At 44.7% G+C, this 23,368-nt stretch overlaps 1 protein-coding gene across 2 annotated transcripts in view; it reads right to left on the bottom strand.

Annotated features, from left to right (window-relative positions):
• Positions 1 to 23,368, bottom strand: part of LOC110536394 (kremen protein 1) — a 108,901-nt gene that overhangs the window by 5,562 nt on the left and 79,971 nt on the right. For both annotated transcript variants that reach the window (XM_036936354.1, XM_036936353.1), the window contains exons 4-8: positions 16,089 to 16,213; positions 8,943 to 9,096; positions 6,725 to 6,834; positions 5,848 to 5,943; positions 5,532 to 5,658 (exon numbers count right to left, since the gene is read on the bottom strand). In XM_036936354.1, coding sequence (XP_036792249.1) covers positions 5,532 to 5,658; positions 5,848 to 5,943; positions 6,725 to 6,834; positions 8,943 to 9,096; positions 16,089 to 16,213 — 612 coding nt within the window. The remainder of the gene's footprint in view (positions 1 to 5,531; positions 5,659 to 5,847; positions 5,944 to 6,724; positions 6,835 to 8,942; positions 9,097 to 16,088; positions 16,214 to 23,368) is intronic.

The following is a 23,368-nucleotide window of genomic DNA, read 5'->3' on the forward strand; positions in this document are numbered from 1 at the left end:
GCTGTAGGCACTCCTTGGTATAGGGACAGATCATCATGAAGAATATCTAGGTGCTGCTGTAGGCCCTCCTTGGTATAGGGACAGATCATCATGAAGAATATCTAGGTGCTGCTGTAGGCCCTCCTTGGTATAGGGACAGATCATCATGAAGAATATCTAGGTGCTGCTGTAGGCCCTCCTTGGTATAGGGACAGATCATCATGAAGAATATCTAGGTGCTGCTGTAGGCCCTCCTTGGTATAGGGACAGATCATCATGAAGAATATCTAGGTGCTGCTGTAGGCCCTCCTTGGTATAGGGACAGATCATCATGAAGAATATCTAGGTGCTGCTGTGGGCCCTCCTTGGTATAGGGACAGATCATCATGAAGAATATCTAGGTGCTGCTGTGGGCCCTCCTTGGTATAGGGACAGATCATCATGAAGAATATCTAGGTGCTGCTGTAGGCCCTCCTTGGTATAGGGACAGATCATCATGAAGAATATCTAGGTGCTGCTGTAGGCCCTCCTTGGTATAGGGACAGATCATCATGAAGAATATCTAGGTGCTGCTGTAGGCCCTCCATGGTATAGGGACAGATCATCATGAAGAATATCTAGGTGCTGCTGTAGGCACTCCTTGGTATAGGGACAGATCATCATGAAGAATATCTAGGTGCTGCTGTAGGCCCTCCTTGGTATAGGGACAGATCATCATGAAGAATATCTAGGTGCTGCTGTAGGCCCTCCTTGGTATAGGGACAGATCATCATGAAGAATATCTAGGTGCTGCTGTAGGCCCTCCTTGGTATAGGGACAGATCATCATGAAGAATATCTAGGTGCTGCTGTAGGCCCTCCTTGGTATAGGGACAGATCATCATGAAGAATATCTAGGTGCTGCTGTAGGCCCTCCTTGGTATAGGGACAGATCATCATGAAGAATATCTAGGTGCTGCTGTGGGCCCTCCTTGGTATAGGGACAGATCATCATGAAGAATATCTAGGTGCTGCTGTAGGCCCTCCTTGGTATAGGGACAGATCATCATGAAGAATATCTAGGTGCTGCTGTAGGCCCTCCTTGGTATAGGGACAGATCATCATGAAGAATATCTAGGTGCTGCTGTAGGCCCTCCTTGGTATAGGGACAGATCATCATGAAGAATATCTAGATGCTGCTGTAGGCCCTCCTTGGTATAGGGACAGATCATCATGAAGAATATCTAGGTGCTGCTGTGGGCCCTCCTTGGTATAGGGACAGATCATCAGCAAACGGTAGACATTTGACTTCAGATTCTAATAGAGTGAGGCCGAGTGCTGCAGACTGTTCTAGTGCCCTCGCCAATTCGTTGATATATATGTTCAAGAGGGCAGGGCTTAAGCAGCATCCCTGTCTCACCCCACGGTCCTGTGGAAAGAAATGTGTTTTTTTTGCCAATTTTAACTGCACTCTTGTAGTTTGTATACATGGATTTTATAATGTTGTATGTTTTTTCCCCAACACCACTTACCATCAATTTGTATAGCGGTCCTCATTCCATTTTTAAGTCAACAAAGCATGAACATACTTTGCCTTTGTTTTGTTTTGGTTTGTTTATTTGTCAATTAGGGTGTGCAGGGTGAATACATGGTCTGTTGTATGGTCATTTGGTAAAAAGACAATTTGACATTTGCTCAGTACATTGTTTCACTGTGGAAATGTACAAGTCTGCTGTTAATGATAATGCAGAGGATTTTCACCAAGGTTGCTGTTGACGCATATCCCACGGTAGTTATTGGAGTCAAATGTCTCTCCACTTTTGTGGATTGGGGTGATCAGTCCTTGGTTCCAAATATTGGGGTAGATGACAGAGCTGAGGAGGATGTTAAAGAGTTTAAGTATAGCCAATAAAAATGCGTCTGTGTATTTTATCATTTTATGAAGGATACCATCAACATCACAGGCCTTTTTGGGTTAGAGGGTTTGTATTTTGTGCTGTAGTTCATTCAATGTAATTGGAGAATCCAGTGGGTTCTGGTAGTCTTTAATAGTTGATTCTAAGATTTGTAATTGATCGTGTATATGTTTTTACAGTTTATTCTTTGTTATAGAGCTAAAAAGATTAGAGAAGTGGGTTATCCACACATCTCCGTTTTGGATAGATAACTCTCCGTGTTGTTGTTTGTTAAGTGTGTTCTAATTTTCCCAAAAGTGATTCGATTCTATGGATTCTTCAATTACATTGAGCTGATTGCTGACGTGCTGTTCCTTCTTTTTCCGTAGTGTATTTCTGTATTGTTTTAGTGATTCACCATAGTGAAGGCGTAGACTCAGGTTTTCCGGGTCTCTATGCTTTTGTTTGGACAGGTTTCTCAATTTCTTTCTTAGGTTTTTGCATTCTTCATCAAACCATTTCTCATTGTTGTTCATTTTCTTCGGTTGTCTGCTTGAAAAAAAAGATTTGATAGGGAAGCGGAAATCAAATATACTGTTTAGGCTTTCTACTGACACGTTTGCACCTTCACTATTACAGTGAAATGTTTTGTCCAGGAAGTTGTCTGAAAGGGATTGAATTCATTGTTGTCTCATTGTTTTTTGGTAGGTTTCTGCACTACTTTCCTTCCATCTATAGCATTTCTTAATATTGTGCAGTTCTTTTGGCTTTGATGTCTCGTGATTGAGTATTGCTCTGTTCAGATAGACTGTGTTTTTTCTGTGACCTGATAGGGGTATTAGTGGGCTGACTGTGAACGCTCTGAGATACTCTGGGCTGAGGTCAGTGATAAAGTAATCTACAGTACTACTGCCAAGGAATCAGCTGTAGGTGTACCTACCATAGGAGTCTCCTCAAAGTCTACCTTTGACTGTGTACGGACCCAGCGCATGACAGAGCTGCAGGAGTTGTGACCCGTTTTTGTTGGTTATGTTGTCATAGTTGCGTCTAAGAGGGCATATTTGGGAGGGAATACTGTCACCTCCAGGCAGGTGTTTGTCCCCCTGTGTGCTGAGGGTGTTAGGTTCTTGTCCAGTTCTGGCATTTAGGTCACCACAGACTAGTACATGTCCCTGGGTCCGGAAATGGTTGATCTCCCCCTTCAGGATGGAGAAGCTGTCATCGTTAAAGTATGGGGATTGTGTATCTCTCTCTGTAGCTCTCTCTCTCTCTCTCTGTAGCTCTCACTCTCTCTCTGTATGGGTGGTTATGTGTGGGTGGTTGTGTGTGGGTGGTTGTGTGTGTGGGTGGTTATGTGTGTGGGTGGTTGTGTGTGGGTGGTTGTGTGTGGGTGGTTGTGTGTGTGGGTGGTTATCTGTGTGGGTGGTTGTGTGTGTGGGTGGTTGTGTATGGGTGGTTGTGTGTGGGTGGTTGTGTGTGCTGGTGGTTGTGTGTGGGTGGTTGTGTGTGTGTGTGTGTGTGTGTGTGGGTGGTTGTGTGGGTGGTTGTGTATGTTGGTGGTTGTGTGTGGGTGGTTGTGTGTAGGTGGTTGTGTGTGGGTGGTTGTGTGTGGGTGGTTAAGTGTATGTGTGTGTGGTTGTGTGTGGGTGGTTGTGTGTGTGGGTGGTTGTGTGTGTGTGTGGGTGGTTGTGTGTGTGGGTGGTTGTGTTTGGGTGGTTGTGTGTATAGGTGGTTGTGTGTATGGGTGGTTGTGTGTGGGTGGTTGTATGTGGGTGGTTGTATGTGGTTGGTTGTGTATGGGTGGTTGTGTGTGTATGGGTGGTTGCGTGTGGGTGGGTGGTTGTGTATGGGTGGTTGTGTTTGTGGGTGGTTGTGTGTGGGTGGTTGTGTGTGGGTGGTTGTGTGTCTGTGTGTGGGTGGTTGTGTGTGTGTGGGTGGTTGTGTATGTGATTTATAGCCCTCTAGGCTCTTCGCTATAATGTCAACCATATCAACTAACTCAGAGAGAGTAGTGCTGAGAGCTGCTTTCCTTAAAGTAATGGACCTGAAACAATAGTGGATGTTTACAACAGTTTGGTCTAAACAGAGAATTTCTATTTATCCGTAAATACTTTGATTCTATTATGATAAAGTGTGATAAAAACGTGGGCTGAGATTGAGAGGAGAATAAAGATAATGTGTTAATAAAATACATGGATATACCAGCATCATTAATGAATGCACAATAACAGCATGTCTAGATATAAGCAATGCTTGCAATGCAACCACATGCACCCAGCGAATTAGTTCGTGTTCCTAGAAAAAACAAAACATTTAAATATGCAACACCAATATCACCTGCTGCTGTGAGGCTAGTGAGAAGAGAAAAGGTGCCTGTCCTCCTCCCTCTACCTCTCGCTGTGTGTGTGTGTGTGTGTGTGTGTGTGTGTGTGTGTGGTGTGCGGGCATTCGGGCGGGTGGCGTGGTTGCTATGCAAAACCCTGCCATGGTACCCAGGATACCAGGATGTCAGCCTGCACCTGTTCACATTATAACTACCGGAGAGAAATTAATTTCTTCATGTGGTTCTCTGTGTGTGTCTTTATGTGGTCCAGTCAGTGTGCTGCTGGGACTGAAATCGTTCAGAGAGAGAGGTCTGGAAATGATTATCTCCTCTGCTATCCTAGCTACTATAAAAACATACTTTTTTTTAACAACTTGTTACAATTGTTTAGACAACCTCCAAACAACCTCCAAACAACCTCCACAACAACCTCCAAACAACCTCCAAACAACCTCCAAACAACCTCCACAACAACCTCCACAACAACCTCCACAACAACCTCCACAACAACCTCCACAACAACCTCCAAACAACCTCCAAACAACCTCCACAACAACCTCCACAACAACCTCCACAACAACCTCCACAACAACCTCCACAACAACCTCCAAACAACCTCCAAACAACCTCCACAACAACCTCCACAACAACCTCCAAACAACCTCCACAACATACCTCCACAACAACCTCCACAACAACCTCCAAACAACCTCCAAACAACCTCCACAACAACCTCCACAACAACCTCCAAACAACCTCCACAACATACCTCCACAACAACCTCCACAACAACCTCCAAACAACCTCCACGACAACCTCCAAACAACCTCCAAACAACCTCCACAACAACCTCCACAACAACCTCCACAACAACCTCCAAACAACCTCCAAACAACCTCCACAACAACCTCCAAACAACCTCCACAACAACCTCCAAACAACCGCTGTGTGGGTGATATCATGTTAATGACCAGATTTGAGAACAATACCTTCAATCTAATCTGACAGGGAGTTTGAACAGAACGTCGCCCTGTTGATTTTACTAGTAAAAGTCCCCTGCTACAGCACGTCTACATGTCTCTTACCTTGATATGGGACAGCAAACCCTGTGTCTGGTTGGTTTGGTCTGTGTGTGTGTGTGTGTGTGTGTGTGTGTGTGTGTGTGTGTGTGTGTGTGTGTGTGTGTGTGTGTGTGTGTGTGTGTGTGTGTGTGTGTGTGTGTGTGTGTGTGTGTGTGTGTGTGTGTGTCTGTCTGTCTGTCTGTCTGTCTGTCTGTCTGTCTGTCTGTCTGTCTGTCTGTCTGTCTGTCTGTCTGTCTGTCTGTGTGTGTGTGTGAGAGAGAAAGAGAGAACCCACCTTGATACGTGACAGCGAAGCCCTGTGCCTGGTTGGTTCGGTCTGAGTAGAAGTAGAGGATAACATAGTCTCCAGTGACGTTGACCAGCTCCCGGGGAGGGGTACGACCGTCAAACCTCGCCACCACCTGATCAATCAATCAACCAACCAACCAGCCAATCAATCAACCAATCAAACTTTATTCTGTAACGTATAGCACATGTCATACAAGGAAGCAATACAACGTACTTCACAGCACAAATACATAAATACAATGACTAATGGAGATAAATAAATACTTTTGGAGATAATAAAAAGGAGGGTAATAACATGTAACCTGGTTGGTGTAGCCGTCCAGCAGTTCAACCATGTCTGTCTGGTCCGAGATGTCAAAGAAGGTGAAGTTAAACAGGATCACGGAGGCTCCGGGGACCTAATAATAATAATTAGACATATAGAAACCATATATATTATTAATACAGAGTTATATATAGCTTGTCTGAAACTCAAAGATAATTTACAATAGACAAGAAACTGAAGAAAAAAAAACGAACGCAGCATTCAAAGCAAAACAGCAAACTAAAGGACTGGGATATTGGGTAGGAGAGAGGAGGTAGGAGAGTTATAGGTAGGAGAGGTAGAGGTAGGAGAGAGGATGTATGAGAGAGGATGTAGGAGAGAGGAGGTAGGAGAGAGGAGGTAGGAGAGGTATAGGTAGGAGAGAGGAGGTAGGAGAGAGGAGGTAAGAGAGGGGAGGTAGGAGAGGAGGTAGGAGAGAGGAGGTGGGAGAGGTAGAGGTAGGAGAGAGGAGATAGGAGAGAGGAGGTAGGAGAGGTATAGGTAGGAGAGAGGAGGTAGGAGAGAGGTGGTAAGAGAGGGGAGGTAGGAGAGGAGGTAGGAGAGAGGAGGTGGGAGAGGTATAGGTAGGAGAGAGGAGGTAGGAGAGAGGAGGTAAGAGAGGGGAGGTAGGAGAGGAGGTAGGAGAGAGGAGGTGGGAGAGGTATAGGTAGGAGAGAGGAGGTAGGAGAGAGGAGGTAGGAGATAGGAGGGAGGAGATAGGAGGGAGGAGATAGGAGGGAGGAGATAGGAGGGAGGAGATAGGAGGGAGGAGATAGGAGGGAGGAGGGAGGAGATAGGAGGAGATAGGAGAGAGGAGATAGGAGGGAGGAGGTAGGAGGGCCGTAACAGTAAATGAGTAAAGATCCAAGACGTACCTGGACAGTCCAGTAACAAACCCTTCCGGCCCCGTACTTATCAGGGAAGTCAGGGGAGTAGACCACCCCAGAGGGTGCAGAGTAGTTACCCCCGCAGGCCCCCACTCGAGCTGGAGTTAAACAGTCGGAAAACAGTTGAATTAATAACGGTTTCATTATTGACGTTTGCATTGTGCAAAGTTTGTAAGTCTTTCAGACAGGTGTGTTTGTTTATGTTGTTATAGCCTATAGCTGTTCTGTTGTGTATTTGATGTTTTATGTGGACCCCAGGTAGAGTAGCTGCTGCATGTGCAGTAGCTAATGGGGATCCTACTCAACTAAACTAATCCCTGTCGTACAACTCACCCTAGTGACTCATATGTAAACTAAACCCTGTCGTACAACTCACCCTAGTGACTCATATGTAAACTAAACCCTGTCGTACAACTCACCCTAGTGACTCATATGTAAACTAAACCCTGTCGTACAACTCACCCTAGTGACTCATATGTAAACTAAACCCTGTCGTACAACTCACCCTAGTGACTCATATGTAAACTAAACCCTGTCGTACAACTCACCCTAGTGACTCATATGTAAACTAAACCCTGTCGTACAACTCACCCTAGTGACTCATATGTAAACTAAACCCTGTCGTACAACTCCCCCTAGTGACTCATATGTAAACTAAACCCTGTCGTACAACTCACCCTAGTGACTCATATGTAAACTAAACCCTGTCGTACAACTCCCCCTAGTGACTCATATGTAAACTAAACCCTGTCGTACAACTCCCCCTAGTGACTCATATGTAAACTAAACCCTGTCGTACAACTCACCCTAGTGACTCATATGTAAACTAAACCCTGTCGTACAACTCCCCCTAGTGACTCATATGTAAACTAAACCCTGTCGTACAACTCCCCCTAGTGACTCATATGTAAACTAAACCCTGTCGTACAACTCCCCCTAGTGACTCATATGTAAACTAAACCCTGTCGTACAACTCCCCCTAGTGACTCATATGTAAACTAAACCCTGTCGTACAACTCACCCCAGAGACTCATATGTTGTCAGAGTTATTATAGAAACCACATACAACAGACTCTCTCAATGATGGGGTGGCAGGTAGCCTAGTGAGTTAGCCTAGTGGGGCGGTATTTAGCCTAGTGGTTAGCCTAGTGAGTGAGCCTAGTGGGGCGGTATGTAGCCTAGTGGTTAGAGTATTGGACTTCCTGAGCTGAGCTGACAAGGTAAAAATCTGTCATTCTGCCCCTGAACAGTCAGTTAACCCACTGTTCCTAGGCCGCCATTGAAAATAAGAATTTGTTCTTAACTGACTTGCCTAGTAAAATAAAGGTTCAATTTTAAAAATGATTTAGAGTGGAATGAAGAGTTTTCAACACATAGTGGAAAGATGAGACTGGATTGTGCAAGACACATTTGATCGTTATTGTAACCATGTTCAGCAGCCTCCCAGCTGTCTCCCATTATCTAGCAGTTGTTTGCCATAAACCGGATGGATGCTTGTTATTAAACAGAAATGTAGCATGTATTGTTCAGCCAAATTCAGCAAACTGTTTTTGACAACAAAGGGAGAGAGATAACATTCTCTTCACATGACCGTTCTAATAAGTACGTTTTGAGAGTGGTGGCGCGATCCCTCCATGTTGGATTATCTGATTTCTTTTCACCGTTGGTTCTGAGATCATCTATTCAACGGTGTGTGGAGTATTGACGTGTCAGTTTACTGGAATGTCATCTTTTGATAATACAGTTTAATTTCTCCATGCACCAGAAAATGCTCCACTTTGTACACATTAGGTGAAGCACCATGTAACTATTTTAAGCACCATAGAAGCACCGGTGGGAAGTTATAGTTGGTTTAGATCATGTCTAGAGGACCAGACCAGGGAAAATGACCTACTCACTGTCAAACATGTACACAGACTGAAGCAAATGATGACCTACTCACTGTCAAACATGTACACAGACCGAAGCAAATGATGACCTACTCACTATTAAACATGTACACAGACCGAAGCAAATGATGACCTACTCACTGTCAAACATGTACACAGACTGAAGCAAATGATGACCTACTCACTGTCAAACATGTACACAGACCGAAGCAAATGATGACCTACTCACTATTAAACATGTACACAGACCGAAGCAAATGATGACCTACTCACTATTAAACATGTACACAGACAGAAGCAAATGATGTCCTACTCACTGTCGAAGACGATGACCCATCCATCTCCCCCACAAGGCTGGGTGTGGTCACCGAAACACACGTGGTTGCATTCCATGCTGGGCGCCTGGCCATGGCGACGCAGGTCCAGGTCGTTGCCACAGAAACAGGCATAACCCGACTCCATCCCGGCAAGCTTTGGAACAGAGAGAGAAATGCAAATCAATCAACAGATTAGAATTTCAAATCTAACTTTATTTGTTTAGCACTTGTGTAACGCTTCACAAGAGGCTCAGGCCTTCCCCTTGACAAATGATGAGAGAGAGAGGATGAGAGAGAAAAAAAAAAAGAAAAAAAAACTTAAGAGGAACCAGATTTTAGAGCCTGAACCTCCATAGACCAACACTTATGGAGTGATACTAGTGCCAACAGAAATGTAACGTGAATCCAATTAGTCTATAAAGCCTGGATAGCAGATCATCCGGGGCAAGACAGATATGGCACATGATCACAGTTATAGTACCATCTAATGTTAATAGGCTTGCAGAATAACTCCACAACCCCCCCGACCCCCCCAATAAGGATTGCTTTTCTGTACAGAAATGTATTTTAGTGTCTAAAGCCATCAGGCATTTGATGATAATAATGTGGGCTGGTTTAGTTCAGCGCTTCGAGACAAACAGAAACAGTCACTCACTTTGGATATGTCCCAGAAGGCACCCAATCTATTTCCTATATAGTGCACTACTTTTGACCAGAGTCCTATGGGTAGTGCACTACTTTTGACCAGAGCCTTATGGGTAGTAGTGCACTACTTTTAACCAGAGCCCTATGGGTAGTGCACTACTTTTGACCAGAGCCCTATGGGTAGTAGTGCACTACTTTTGACCAGAGCCCTATGGGTAGTGCACTACTTTTGACCAGAGCCCTATCGGTCCAAGGCAGTGCATTACATAGGGAATGGAGTGTTATCTGGGATGCAAGGTGACTCTTTGAGTACCATCTAAACATCAGAGGGCTAAATAGCATGAAATAGCATTGCCAACAGACCGTTTAACCTTCATCTCTTAGTCAAACACAGCAAACATTTCCTAAAGCCGTGCTGCGCTGGGCTGCATTAGAATAAGAGAAAGAATTACAGGGTGGGTTCCAAATGGCACTCTGCTCCCTATGCGCCCTCCTCTCCTAGGGCCCTGGACAAAAGTAGTATGCTATAAAGGGAATAGGGTGGATTTGGATGACAGTCAAAACTCTTTAAGCATGTTGAACTTCCTTCCAGAATTCAGATGGAACCTAGTCATGCTCAGCAAAGAGTGTACGCAGACACACACGCAGACACACACGCAGACACACACGCAGACACACACGCAGACACACACACAGACACACACGCAGACACACACGCAGACACACACGCAGACACACACGCAGACACACACGCAGACACACACGCAGACACACACACAGACACACACACACAGACACACACGCAGACACACACGCAGACACACACGCAGACACACACGCAGACACACATGCAGACACACACGCAGACACACACGCAGACACACACACACACACACACACACAGACACACACGCAGACACACACGCAGACACACACGCAGACACACACGCAGACACACACGCAGACACACACGCAGACACACACGCAGACACACATGCAGACACACACGCAGACACACACACACACACACACACAGCCAGTGTCTCCCGTTAAAAGAGGACCATTATATAATGTTTCTTCCCATAAATGAATTCATACGAAGGTACGGCATCACTTTCCCTCATTCTGAAAATGTTCTCATGAAACTGGAATTTATATAGCCAGCATCCTCTGTGTATGTATGTGTGTGTGTGTGTGTGTGTGTGTGTGTGTGTGTGTGTGTGTGTGTGTGTGTGTGTGTGTGTGTGTGTGTGTGTGTGTGTGTGTGTGTGTGTCTGCGTGTGTGTCTGCGTGTGTGTCTGCGTGTGTGTGTGTGTGCGTGTGTGTGTGTGTGTGTGTGTCCAACTCTGCCAACCTAACCAAAACTAAAGGCTGTGGGACATGAATCACTGCTTCATCATTACCTATTTATCAGGTAAAAGAGAAACGACTTCGGATGAAAACCCAACGTGAATTATTTTGCGTTAGCGAGCAGAAAATGTTTGCTCGGGGCTTCTCAATCACTGACTGTCTGACTGACTCACTGACTGACTAGTGTAGTTGGTTTAGACATATAGATGTGGCGGTCTCAGGCTGTTGACATTGCATCACAACACACCATACTACATCACATCACATCAGTGTCATCTGTGGAGAGGGACTGACACACACACATAGACAGACAGGCACACACACACACACACACACACACACACACAGACAGACATGCACGCACAAGACACACACACGGACTGACTGTCACTGCTCATCAGTGCAGAGGGCGTCTGAAGGACGGGTCTGACCCAGGTCCAACCGGATGTGTTCACACACAACACAAACACCTGTCACTGTTTAGTGTAACCATGGTCAGTAGACAATAGAAGGCCAGTGTAACCATGGTCAGTAGACAATAGAAGGCCAGTGTAACCATGGTCAGTAGAGGGCTCTCACGGGGTGGTCGCGAGAGGTCTCAGGTAGGTGTTTAGGGGTTTCCGTAGGTGATACTACGGTGGAAAGTCCAGTCCAGTCCGCATTCTCCCTCAATATGCCGATTTGGCGCTCGCCTTCTCCAAAAAGAAGGCGACTCAAATACCACCTCATCGACGGGGCGATTGTGCAATAGATCTCCTGGTAGACACTGAACTTCCCAGGAGTCATGTGTATCCCCTCTCACAGGTGGAGACGGAGGCTATAAAAACATACAGTGCCTTGCGAAAGTATTCGGCCCCCTTGAACTTTGCGACCTTTTGCCACATTTCAGGCTTCAAACATAAAGATATAAACCTGTATTTTTTTGTGAAGAATCAACAACAAGTGGGACACAATCATGAAGTGGAATGACATTTATTGGATATTTCAAACTTTTTTAACAAATCAAAAACTGAAAAATTGGGCGTGCAAAATTATTCAGCCCCCTTAAGTTAATACTTTGTAGCGCCACCTTTTGCTGCGATTACAGCTGTAAGTCGCTTGGGGTATGTCTCTATCAGTTTTGCACATCGAGAGACTGACATTTTTTCCCATTCCTCCTTGCAAAACAGCTCGAGCTCAGTGAGGTTGGATGGAGAGCATTTGTGAACAGCAGTTTTCAGTTCTTTCCACAGATTCTCGATTGGATTCAGGTCTGGACTTTGACTTGGCCATTCTAACACCTGGATATGTTTATTTTTGAACCATTCCATTGTAGATTTTGCTTTATGTTTTGGATCATTGTCTTGTTGGAAGACAAATCTCTGTCCCAGTCTCAGGTCTTTTGCAGACTCCATCTTCCATTCTTCCAGAATGGTCCTGTATTTGGCTCCATCCATCTTCCCATCAATTTTAACCATCTTCCCTGTCCCTGCTGAAGAAAAGCAGGCCCAAACCATGATGCTGCCACCACCATGTTTGACAGTGGGGATGGTTCAATTTTGGTTTCATCTGACCAGAGCACCTTCTTTCACGTTTGGTGTGTCTCCCAGGTGGCTTGTGGCAAACTTTAAACAACACTTTTTATGGATATCTTTAAGAAATGGCTTTCTTCTTGCCACTCTTCCATAAAGGCCAGATTTGTTGTCCTATGGACAGAGTCTCCCACCTCAGCTGTAGATCTCTGCAGTTCATCCAGAGTGATAATGTGCCTCTTGGCTGCATCTCTGATCAGTCTTCTCCTTGTATGAGCTGAAAGTTTAGAGGGACGGCCAGGTCTTGGTAGATTTGTAGTGCTCTGATACTCCTTCCATTTCAATATTAACACTTGTACAGTGCTCCTTGGGATGTTTAAGGCTTGGGAAATCTTTTTGTATTCAAATCCGGCTTTAAACTTCTACACAACAGTATCTCGGACCTGCCTGGTGTGTTCCTTGTTCTTCATGATGCTCTCTGCGCTTTTAACGGACCTCTGAGACTATCACAGTGCAGGTGCATTTATACGGAGACTTGATTACACACAGGTGGATTGTATTTATCATCATTAGTCATTTAGGTCAACATTGGATCATTCAGAGATCCTCACTGAACTTCTGGAGAGAGTTTGCTGCACTGAAAGTAAAGGGGCTGAATAATTTTGCACGCCCAATTTTTTCAGTTTTTGATTTGTTAAAAAAGTTTGAAATATCCAATAAATGTCGTTCCACTTCATGATTGTGTCCCACTTGTTGTTGATTCTTCACAAGAAAATACAGTTTTATATCTTTATGTTTGAAGCCTGAAATGTGGCAAAAGGTCGCAAAGTTCAAGGGGGCCGAATACTTTCGCAAGGCACTGTATGTCTCCAAATCCCTGCGTCAGGGATACATTCGGTCCTCCACTTTACCTGCCTCCTCAAGTTTCTTTTTTGTGAAGAAGAAGGAGGGAGGTAAAGTGGAGGACGTAAAGCGCCCGTGACTATCGGGGTCTTAATCAGATCACTGTGAGGTATAGTTACCCGCTACCACTCATAGTCACAGCGATAGAGTCAATGCACGGGGCGCGTTTCTTCACTAAACTAGATCTCAGGAGCGCTTACAACCTGGTACGTATCCGAGAGGGAGACGAGTGGAAGACGGCTTTTAGTACCACCTCAGGGCACTATGAGTACCTCGTCATTTCGTACAGGTTGATGAATGCGCCATCAGTCTTCCAAGCCTTTGTAGACAATATTTTCATGGACCTGCACAGGCAGGGTGTGTGGTGTAAATTGATGATATTTTGAAATACTCTGCTACACGCGCCTAGCATGTGTCCCTGGTGCGCAGGGTGCTTGGTCGTCTGTTGGAGCATGATCTGTACGTCATGGCTGAGAAGTGCTTGTTCTTTCAACAGTCTGTCACCTTCCTAGGGTATCGCATTTCTACCTCAGGGGTTGAGATGGAGAGTGACCACATTTCAGCCGTGCGTAATTGGCCGACTCCCACCACGGTAAAGGAGGTGCAGCGGTTTCTAGGGTTTGCCAACTACTACCGGAGGTTTATACAGGGTTTTGGTCAGGTAGCAGCTCCCATTACCTCACTGCTAAAGGGGGGCCTGGTGTGCTTGCAGTGGTCAGCTGAGGTGGACAGGGCTTTTGGTCACCTGAAGGCTCTGTTTACCTCGGCTCCCATGTTGGCCCATCCGGATCCCTCTTTGGCGTTCATAGTGGAGGTGCATGCGTCCAAGGCTGGGATAGGAGCTGTGCTCTCTCACCGTTCGGGTACTCCACCGAAGTGCCGCCCCTGTGCCTTCTTCTCGAAGAAGCGGAGCGAAACTTAGATGTGGGGGACCGGGAGCTGTTGGCTGTCATTAAGGCCTTGAAGGCGTGGAGACATTGGCTTGAGGGGGCTAGAGGATATAGTGTCTGATCGAGGTCCCCAGTTCACGTCGGGGGTCTGGAGGGCGTTCATGGAACGTCTGTGGGTCTCGATCAGCCTTACCTCAGGTTTTCACCCTGAGAGTAACGGGCAGGTGGAGACCAGGATGTGGGTAGGTTTCTGAGGTCTTTTTGCCGGGACTGGCCGGGGGAGTGGGCAATGTTTGTGCTCTGGGCAGAGATGGCCCAGAACTCGCTCCGCCACTCCTCCACTAACTCTCTCCTTTCCAGTGTGTACTGGGGTATCAGCCGGTTCTGGCTCCTTGGCATCAGAGTCAGACCCAGGCTCCTGCGGTGGACGACTGGTTCCGGAGCGCGGAGGAAACATGGGACGCCGCCCATGTCCACCTTCAGCGCGCCGTGCTGCACGAGAAAGCCAGCGCAGACCGTCACCGCAGTGAGGCTCCAGTGATCGCACCGGGGGACCGGGTCAGGCTCTCGACCCTCCACCTGCCCTGTTGGAAGCTGGGTCCGCGATTTGTGGGGCCCTTTAAAGTCCTGAGGAGAGTGAACGAGCTTTGTTACAGGTTACAGCTTCCCCCGATTATTACCACATTAACTCCTTGTTCCATGTGTCTCTCCTCAGGCCGGTGGTGGCTGACCCGCTCCAGGAGTCTGAGGTGCGGGAGGTTCCTCCGCCCCCTGGACATTGAGGGGGCCCCGGTGTACTCTGTTTGTTCCATACTGGATTCGAGACGTCGGGCGAGGGGCCTTCAGTACCTCGTGGACTGGGAGGGGTATGGTCCGGAGGAGAGATGCTGGGTTCCGGTGGAGGACATGTTGTGTATTTAACCCTCTGTTTCCCCTCATGTCTTTGTCTGTGATTGTTTGTTGTATGTTTTGTGGAAGTCATGTTCTGGTGTGCGATGGGTTTTGTACCCTTCTATATTATTTTTGTATATATTGGTTTTCTGAGTTTTTTAGCATTTATTAAACTGCTCCGTCAATACCAAGTTCACTCTCCTGCGCCTGACTTCCCTTCCACCAGCATGCACCCATTACAAGTTAGTCAATAAATAAATGATTGAGACAATTGATGTATGGATGATTCATAGTGAAGACTAGGTAAAGAATAATTCATTAATTAGAACTAATTGAACAGATATAAAAATATTCCTCTAAGTTATATTAGGATAATTATAACTTTGTAATCTGAAGATTTTCCTTGGTGCCCCGACATCCTAGTTAATTACATTTACATGATTAGTTTAATCACGTAATAATAATTACAGAGAATTGATTTGAGAATTGATAAAATAACAGTATTCAGTTTAATGATGCCAAAGACACGACAAATAATTGAATAATATAGATTTCTGAATTTATTTTGCGACGCGAGTGGTGAAGCTATGGCAAAATTGATACTGTGAGATTTCATAACGTTTAAAACCATGACTAGAGAGAGACTGTCAACGAATACAGCAAAGAGATGCTGTTTTTATGAGTGACTTCATGTTTAAGTTCTTACTCAGCACTGTCAACACTTTTATAATCCATAAAATGCACGTTCTTCCTATTTCCACTCAGCGCTACAACAAGCAGTGCAGCAGTAATGAAGAGTAGGAAAGTGTACCTATAGGCTTGTGTTGTTGTTATTATTACCGGCTTGGGTCTTTTTGAATATTTAACTTTCTCTGTTCATAGGAGTAACAACATGAATTTGTGCATGAGGCAGAACGGTCGATACATCTCCATCTCCATAGTGTCGTCTGTCTTACCATGTATCTCTGTTTACGGCAGAAGCTGATGCAGTTCTGGACGGTGAGTTTGTTAGAGGTCTGACTGCTCCCTGTCAGGGTGGGAGGGTCACCACTGTCCTTAAAACAGCCCAGGTTACCAGGCACTACAGGAAACAGAGAGGAGAGCAGGGGGTTTAAACTATGTAGTTCAGCATGACATATGTTTCTAAACTAACAATCACACGCTGCATTTGGCATTTACTACAAATCCCATGATGCGTCTGTGTCTCACAGAGATCATACACTGCATACACGCACACCAGCACGAAATTAACATCATCACACTGGAATTCTCTGGCCTCTGTTTGAGATTTAGGAGGATGGGGGTGAGGGGGAGAGGGGGAGGAGGAGAAGGATGAGAGGGGGTGAGAAGGATGAGGGTGAGAGAAGTAGGAGGAGAAGGATGGGGGTGAGGGGGAGAGAAGTAGGAGTAGAAGGGGGACTGAGTTGCAGTGAGTGGGTGTTGGAATCTAGAGTATGTGCATTGTCTGGGCAAGCTAGTTTAGATCTAGCTGAGATATCTAGCTGAGATAGTGGGTAAAACTCTACATGACAGAGCGGAGGAGGTCTCCTGAGGCTGAGGTCAAATGAGAGCTAAAGGTGATACACACAGCATCAGAATGGACACCTAGTAAAGTGATACACACAGTGTCAGAATGGACACCTAGTAAAGTGATACACAGTGTCAGAATGGACACCTAGTAAGGTGATACACACAGTGTCAGAATGGACACCTAGTAAAGTGATACACAGTGTCAGAATGGACACCTAGTAAGGTGATACACACAGTGTCAGAATGGACACCTAGTAAAGTGATACACACAGCATCAGAATGGACACCTAGTAAGGTGATACACACAGCATCAGAATGGACACCTAGTAAAGTGATACACAGTGTCAGAATGGACACCTAGTAAGGTGATACACACAGTGTCAGAATGGACACCTAGTAAAGTGATACACACAGCATCAGAATGGACACCTAGTAAAGTGATACACACAGCATCAGAATGGACACCTAGTAAAGTGATACACACAGCATCAGAATGGACACCTAGTAAAGTGATACACAGCATCAGAATGGACACCTAGTAAAGTGATACACAGCGTCAGAATGGACACCTAGTAAAGTGATACACAGCGTCAGAATGGACACCTAGTAAAGTGATACACAGCCTCAGAATGGACACCTAGTAAAGTGATACACAGCCTCAGAATGGACACCTAGTAAAGTGATACACAGCCTCAGAATGGACACCTAGTAAAGTGATACACAGCGTCAGAATGGACACCTAGTAAAGTGATACACAGCGTCAGAATGGACACCTAGTAAAGTGATACACAGCGTCAGAATGGACACCTAGTAAAGTGATACACAGCATCAGAATGGACACCTAGTAAAGTGATACACAGCGTCAGAATGGACACCTAGTAAAGTGATACAATATGGATGAACTACAAAAGTCCAATTCTGACGACATGGCCCGAGCTGACAAGAGAAGCTGCCACTGTCTTGAAGGGCGTTGGGTTGTAAGTAAAAAAGGCAACTGTCTGCTCTCTAAACACTTTGTATGTAAGAAATACTGCGCTGTAATTAAGCACTGAAAACTGTGTGAAGAATGAACCCATATTTGAGGAAAAACAACTACCCTCAAGACTGGACTAAAACATCCAATAGGCTACAGAATGCTTTGTTTTATTATGGTTCAAATTGTAATACTTTAGTTTAATTTCTATGTTCTGAAATATATTAGAGAGAACCTATACAATATCAAACTCATTTCTAACCCAAAGCTATTGTCTCAAAAAGGAATTGTGTCATCCACCTGTAGGCCAGAGCAAAGCCTATTATAGAGAGAGGGGGGGGGGGCAGAGAGAGGGGGGCAGATTGGGAGACAGTGAAAGGAGAGAGACAGATAGAGGGAGAGAGAGAGAGACAGACAGACAGACAGACAGACAGACAGACAGACAGACAGACAGACAGACAGAGACAGAGACAGAAAGAGAGAGAGAGAGAGACAGAGAAAGAGAAAGAGAGACATACAGACAGAGAGAGAGAGAACAGGCAGCTCTATCTGACTGTCAGCCCTAGTTTAAGAGACAACCCATTGATATGACAGTTTAAAAACAACCCGAGGTGCTAACCAAGCAAATTCTACAACAATATCTGCATTAGCTTAGCCTCCTTAACCACAAACACCTGACTGCTGAATGAGACTTGTGTAAACCTTGATAACTTTCCATCGAAATAATACAATCAAACATATAACCTTGAATGTAGTGTTCACATGCAGTAATAATGTGAGGGTTTAATACATCTCTACAGTAACATGTTAGAGAGAGAATGACATCAAACTCTCTGACACACAGAGTTCTAGAGAGTTCAGAGAGTTCTAGAACAGATGCTTGAAGACATCTTGTTAGCACACGTTCACTGGTGCATGCTGGATGTTAAGACCTAAAACCTAGGGACTACAGCATGTGTTATTTTGAGAGACAGAGAGAGATGCCTCAGATGGTGTTAGCGTAAGGATGAAAGACGAACAGGACAAGCTGCAAAAGGCCAGCATTGAGCGTTCACTAACCAAGTTTACATCCCAAATGGTACCCTATTCCCTATATAGTGCACTACTTTAGACCATAGCACTGGTTAAAAATGTTACACTATATAGGGAATAGGGTGACATTTGGAACGTACCCCAAATGTCCTGGTCCAACACAGGGCGGTTTTCTCTCTACACCCTGTGTCTCGCCCACGCTTGTAATATACTCTGCTTCACGGAAACATGGCCCTCTCGAGATATACTGTCTGACTCTGTAAAGCCAGTTGGGTTCTTAGTACATCGCGCTGACAGGAACAAACATCTCTCCGGGAAGCAGAAGGGTGGAGGTATATGTTTTATGATTAACGACTTATGGTGTAACTGTGATAACATACAAGGAACTCAAGTCCTTCTGTGCACCCGACCTACAATATCTCACAATTAAATGCAGACCGTACCATCTCCAGAGAGCATTGTTGTCTATAATAGCCACAGCGGTCTATACCCCCCCCCCCCGAACGGATACCATGACGGCCCTGGAAGAACTTCACTGGACTAGGCTGCCAAGCCACTGCCAGCCAGCCCTCCTGTCTTCCTCTCCTCTATAAATCATCAGCCCTCCTGTCTTCCTCTCCTCTCCTCTATACATCACCAGCCCTCCTGTCTTCCTCTCCTCTATAAATGACCAGCCCTCCTGTCTTCCTCTCCTCTATAAATCACCAGCCCTCCTGTCTTCCTCTCCTCTATAAATCACCAGCCCTCCTGTCTTCCTCTCCTCTATAAATCACCAGCCCTCCTGTCTTCCTCTCCTCTATAAATCACCAGCCCTCCTGTCTTCCTCTCCTCTCCTCTATAAATCACCAGCCCTCCTGTCTTCCTCTCCTCTCCTCTATAAATCACCAGCCCTCCTGTCTTCCTCTCCTCTATAAATCACCAGCCCTCCTGTCTTCCTCTCCTCTATAAATCACCAGCCCTCCTGTCTTCCTCTCCTCTATAAATCACCAGCGCTCCTGTCTTCCTTTCCTTTTTTAAATCCCTTCTTTCTATTTTTACAGCCACGTTAAACACCCTCTCGGTTTTATGAGCAGATTAATACCTCTGTCTGGCTCATTTAGCGCAGCACAGACAGACACACACACACACACACAGCAAGAAGCAGCACGGCAGACTGGAAGAATTTGGAGAGAGATTAAGTGGCGAGTTAAAGACAACATGACTGTAATCGTGATATTTGTAGTTTTGACTAGAAACTTTCCAGAGAAAGGCAGGCAGAGGTCGGGGCATAAGGTTATTAGCCTAGTATTCTTCCACTCACACTAACATGACATGATGCATTGCAATGCAGACAAAGCAACAACAACTGACACAACGATTGAGTTCCGGGGTGTCTGTCTATCTGTCTGTAGCAGGGTAAGACACACCTCTGGAGAAGGGACAGACAATAAACTTAAAGCAGGCCTAAATACACACAGGGACCGGCAAGATTTATCAACATGATTTACATCAAGCAGACGATCTTATCCAAAGCGACTTACAGGAGCAATTAGAATTAATTTTCTTTTCTCTCTCTCTCTCACCCCCCCCCCCCCCCCCCCCCCCCACGCCCATTACACACTGCCAAAGAGTATTTATACATGAGAAAGAACGCAAAAGAGAGAGAGAAAGACATTTGTAAATTGCTCCCAAGTGATGCAGTGGTCTGCATCTCAGTGCAAGAGGCGTCACTGCAATCCCTGGTTCAAATCCAGGCTGCATCACATCTGGCCGTGATTGGGAGGCCCATAAGGCGGTGCACAATTGGCCCAGCGTTGTCCGGGTTTGGCCGGTGTAGACCGTCATTGTAAATACGAATCTGTTCTTATTAACTGATAATAGTGAAGGTGTAAACTTGGCAGTAGAAAACCTAAACAGTATATTTGACCTCTCAGCTTCCCTATCAAATCAAAACATTTCAAGAAGACGACCTAAGAAAATGAACAACTACAAATGGGTTGATAAAGAATACAAAAACCTAATAAATACAAAAACCTGAAAAACCACTTCTCCAATCTTTTTGGCTCTATAACAAAGAATAAACAGTAAATACGTGATCAATGACACATCTTAGAATCAGCTATTAAAGATGACAAGAACCCACTGGATCCTCCAATTACTTTGAATGAACTACAGAACAAAATACAAACTCTCCAACCCAAAAAAAGGCCTGTGTGGTTGATGGTATCCTCAATGAAATGATAAAATATACAGACCACAAATTCCAATGTTCTATAAATCAAATCAAATACTCAAACTATTTAACTAACCCTCAGCTCTGGCACCAAAGACTGATCACCCCAAATCACAAAAGCGGAGACAAATTTGACCCCAATAACTAACGTGGGATATGCGTCAACAACATTGGGAAAATGATCATTAACAGCAGACTCGTACATTTCCTCAGTGAAAACAATGTACTGAGCAAATTTCAAATGGCCATCTTACCAAATTACAGTACGAAAGACCACGTCGTTACCCTGCACACCCTAATTGACAAACAAACAAAGCAAACCAAAGCCAAAGTCTTCTCATGCTTTGTTGATAAAAAAAAAATAGACTCAATTTGGCATAAGGATCTGCTGTACAAATTGATGGAAAGTGGTGTTGGGGGAAAAACATACAACATTATAAAATCCATGTACACAAACAACAAGTGTGCGGTTAAAATTGGAAAAAAACACAAAACTTTTATTTCCACAGGACTGTGAGATGAGACAGGGATTCAACTTAAGCCCCACCCTCTTCAACATATATATCAACGAATTGGCAAGGGCACTAGAACAGTCTGCAGCACCCGGCCTTACCCTACTAGAATCTGAAGTCAAATGTCTGCTGTTTGCTGATGATCTGGTGCTTCTGTCACCAACCACGGAGGGCCCACAGCAGCACATAGATCTTCTGCACAAATTCTGTCAGACCTGGGCCCTGACAGTAAATCTCATTAAGACAAAAATAATGGTGTTCCAAAAAGGGTCCAGTTGCCAGGGCCACAAATACAAATTCTATCTAGACACCGTTGCCGTAGAGCACACAAAAAACAATACATACCTCGGCCTAAACATCAGCGCCACAGATAACTTCCACAAAGCTGTGAACGATCTGAGAGACAAGGCAAGAAGGGCCTTCTATGCTATCAAAAGGAACATAAAATTTGACATACCAATTAGGATCTGGCAAAAAATACATGAATACGTTATAGAACCCATTGCCCTTCATGGTTGTGAATTCTGGGGTCCGCTCACCATCCAAGAATTCACAAAATGGGACAAACACCAAATATCCCCAGTGTACAACTTAAAACACCAAATAATGCATGCAGAGCAGAATTAGGCTGATACCCGCTAATGATCAAAATCCAGAAAAGAGCTGTTCAATTCTACAACCACCTACAAGAAAGCGATTCCCACACAAAGCCATCACCTACAGAAAAATTAACCTGGAGAAGAGCCCCCTAAGCAAGCTGGTCCTGATGCTCTGTTCACAAACACAAACAGACCCCACAGAGCCCCAGGACAGCAACACAGTTAGACCCAACCAAATCATGAGAAAAAAACAGAGCAAGATAGAATGCTATTTGGCCCTAAACAGAGAGTACACAGTGGCAGAATACCTGACCGCTGTGACTGACCCAAAATGTATGAAACTTTGACTATGTACAGACTCAGTGAGCATAGCCTTGCTATTGAGAAGGCAGACTATGTGCACATTACCCACAAGATGAGGTGGAAACTGAGCTGCACTTCCTAACCTCCTGCCAAATGTATGACCATATTAGAGACACATATTTCCCTCAGATTACACAGATCCACAAAGAATTTGAAAACAAATCCAATTTTGATAAACTCCCATATCTACTGGGTGAAATACCACAGTGTGACATCACAGCAGCAAGATTTGTGACCTGTTGCCCCAAGAAAAGGGCAACCAGTGAAGAACAAACACCATTGTAAATACAACCTACAACCTTATGTTTATTTATTTAACCTTTTGTACTTTAACTATTTGCACATCGTTACAACACTGTATATAGACATTTGGAATGTCTTTATTCTTATGAAGCTTTTGTGAGTGTAATAATAAGTTTGGTTATTATCTATTTAACTTGCTTTGGGGAATGTAAACATATGTAAAACCCCTTAAATTGAAAATAAATGGACATCAATACAGTGGGGAGAGCAAGTATTTGACACACTGCCGATTTTGCAGGTTTTCCTACTTACAAAGCATGTAGAGGTCTGTAATTTTTTATCACAGGTACACTTCAACTGTGAGAGACGGAATCTAAAACAAAAATACAGAAAATCTCATTGTGTGATTTTTAAGTAATTCATTTGCGTAGTGGAGTTTGGAGTGTGACTGTTTGAGGTTGTGGACAGGTGTCTTTTATACTGATAACAAATTCAAACAGGTGCCATTAACCTGTTGGATCTCTAGGGGCGCTATTTCATTTTTGGATAAAAAACGTTCCCGTTTTAAGTGCGATATTTTGTCACGAAAAGATGCTCGACTATGCATATTCTTGACAGTTTTTGAAAGAAAACACTCTGAAGTTTCAGAATCTGCAAAGATATTGTCTGTAAGTACCCCAGAACTCATTCTACAGGCGAAACCAAGGTGAAACGTCTAACAGGAAATGAGCAGAATTTCTGAAGCTCTGTTTTCTAATGTCTCCTTATATGG

Source organism: Oncorhynchus mykiss, chromosome 11, assembly GCF_013265735.2.
Source record: "Oncorhynchus mykiss isolate Arlee chromosome 11, USDA_OmykA_1.1, whole genome shotgun sequence".
In the NCBI taxonomy this organism is placed as follows: domain Eukaryota; kingdom Metazoa; phylum Chordata; class Actinopteri; order Salmoniformes; family Salmonidae; genus Oncorhynchus; species Oncorhynchus mykiss.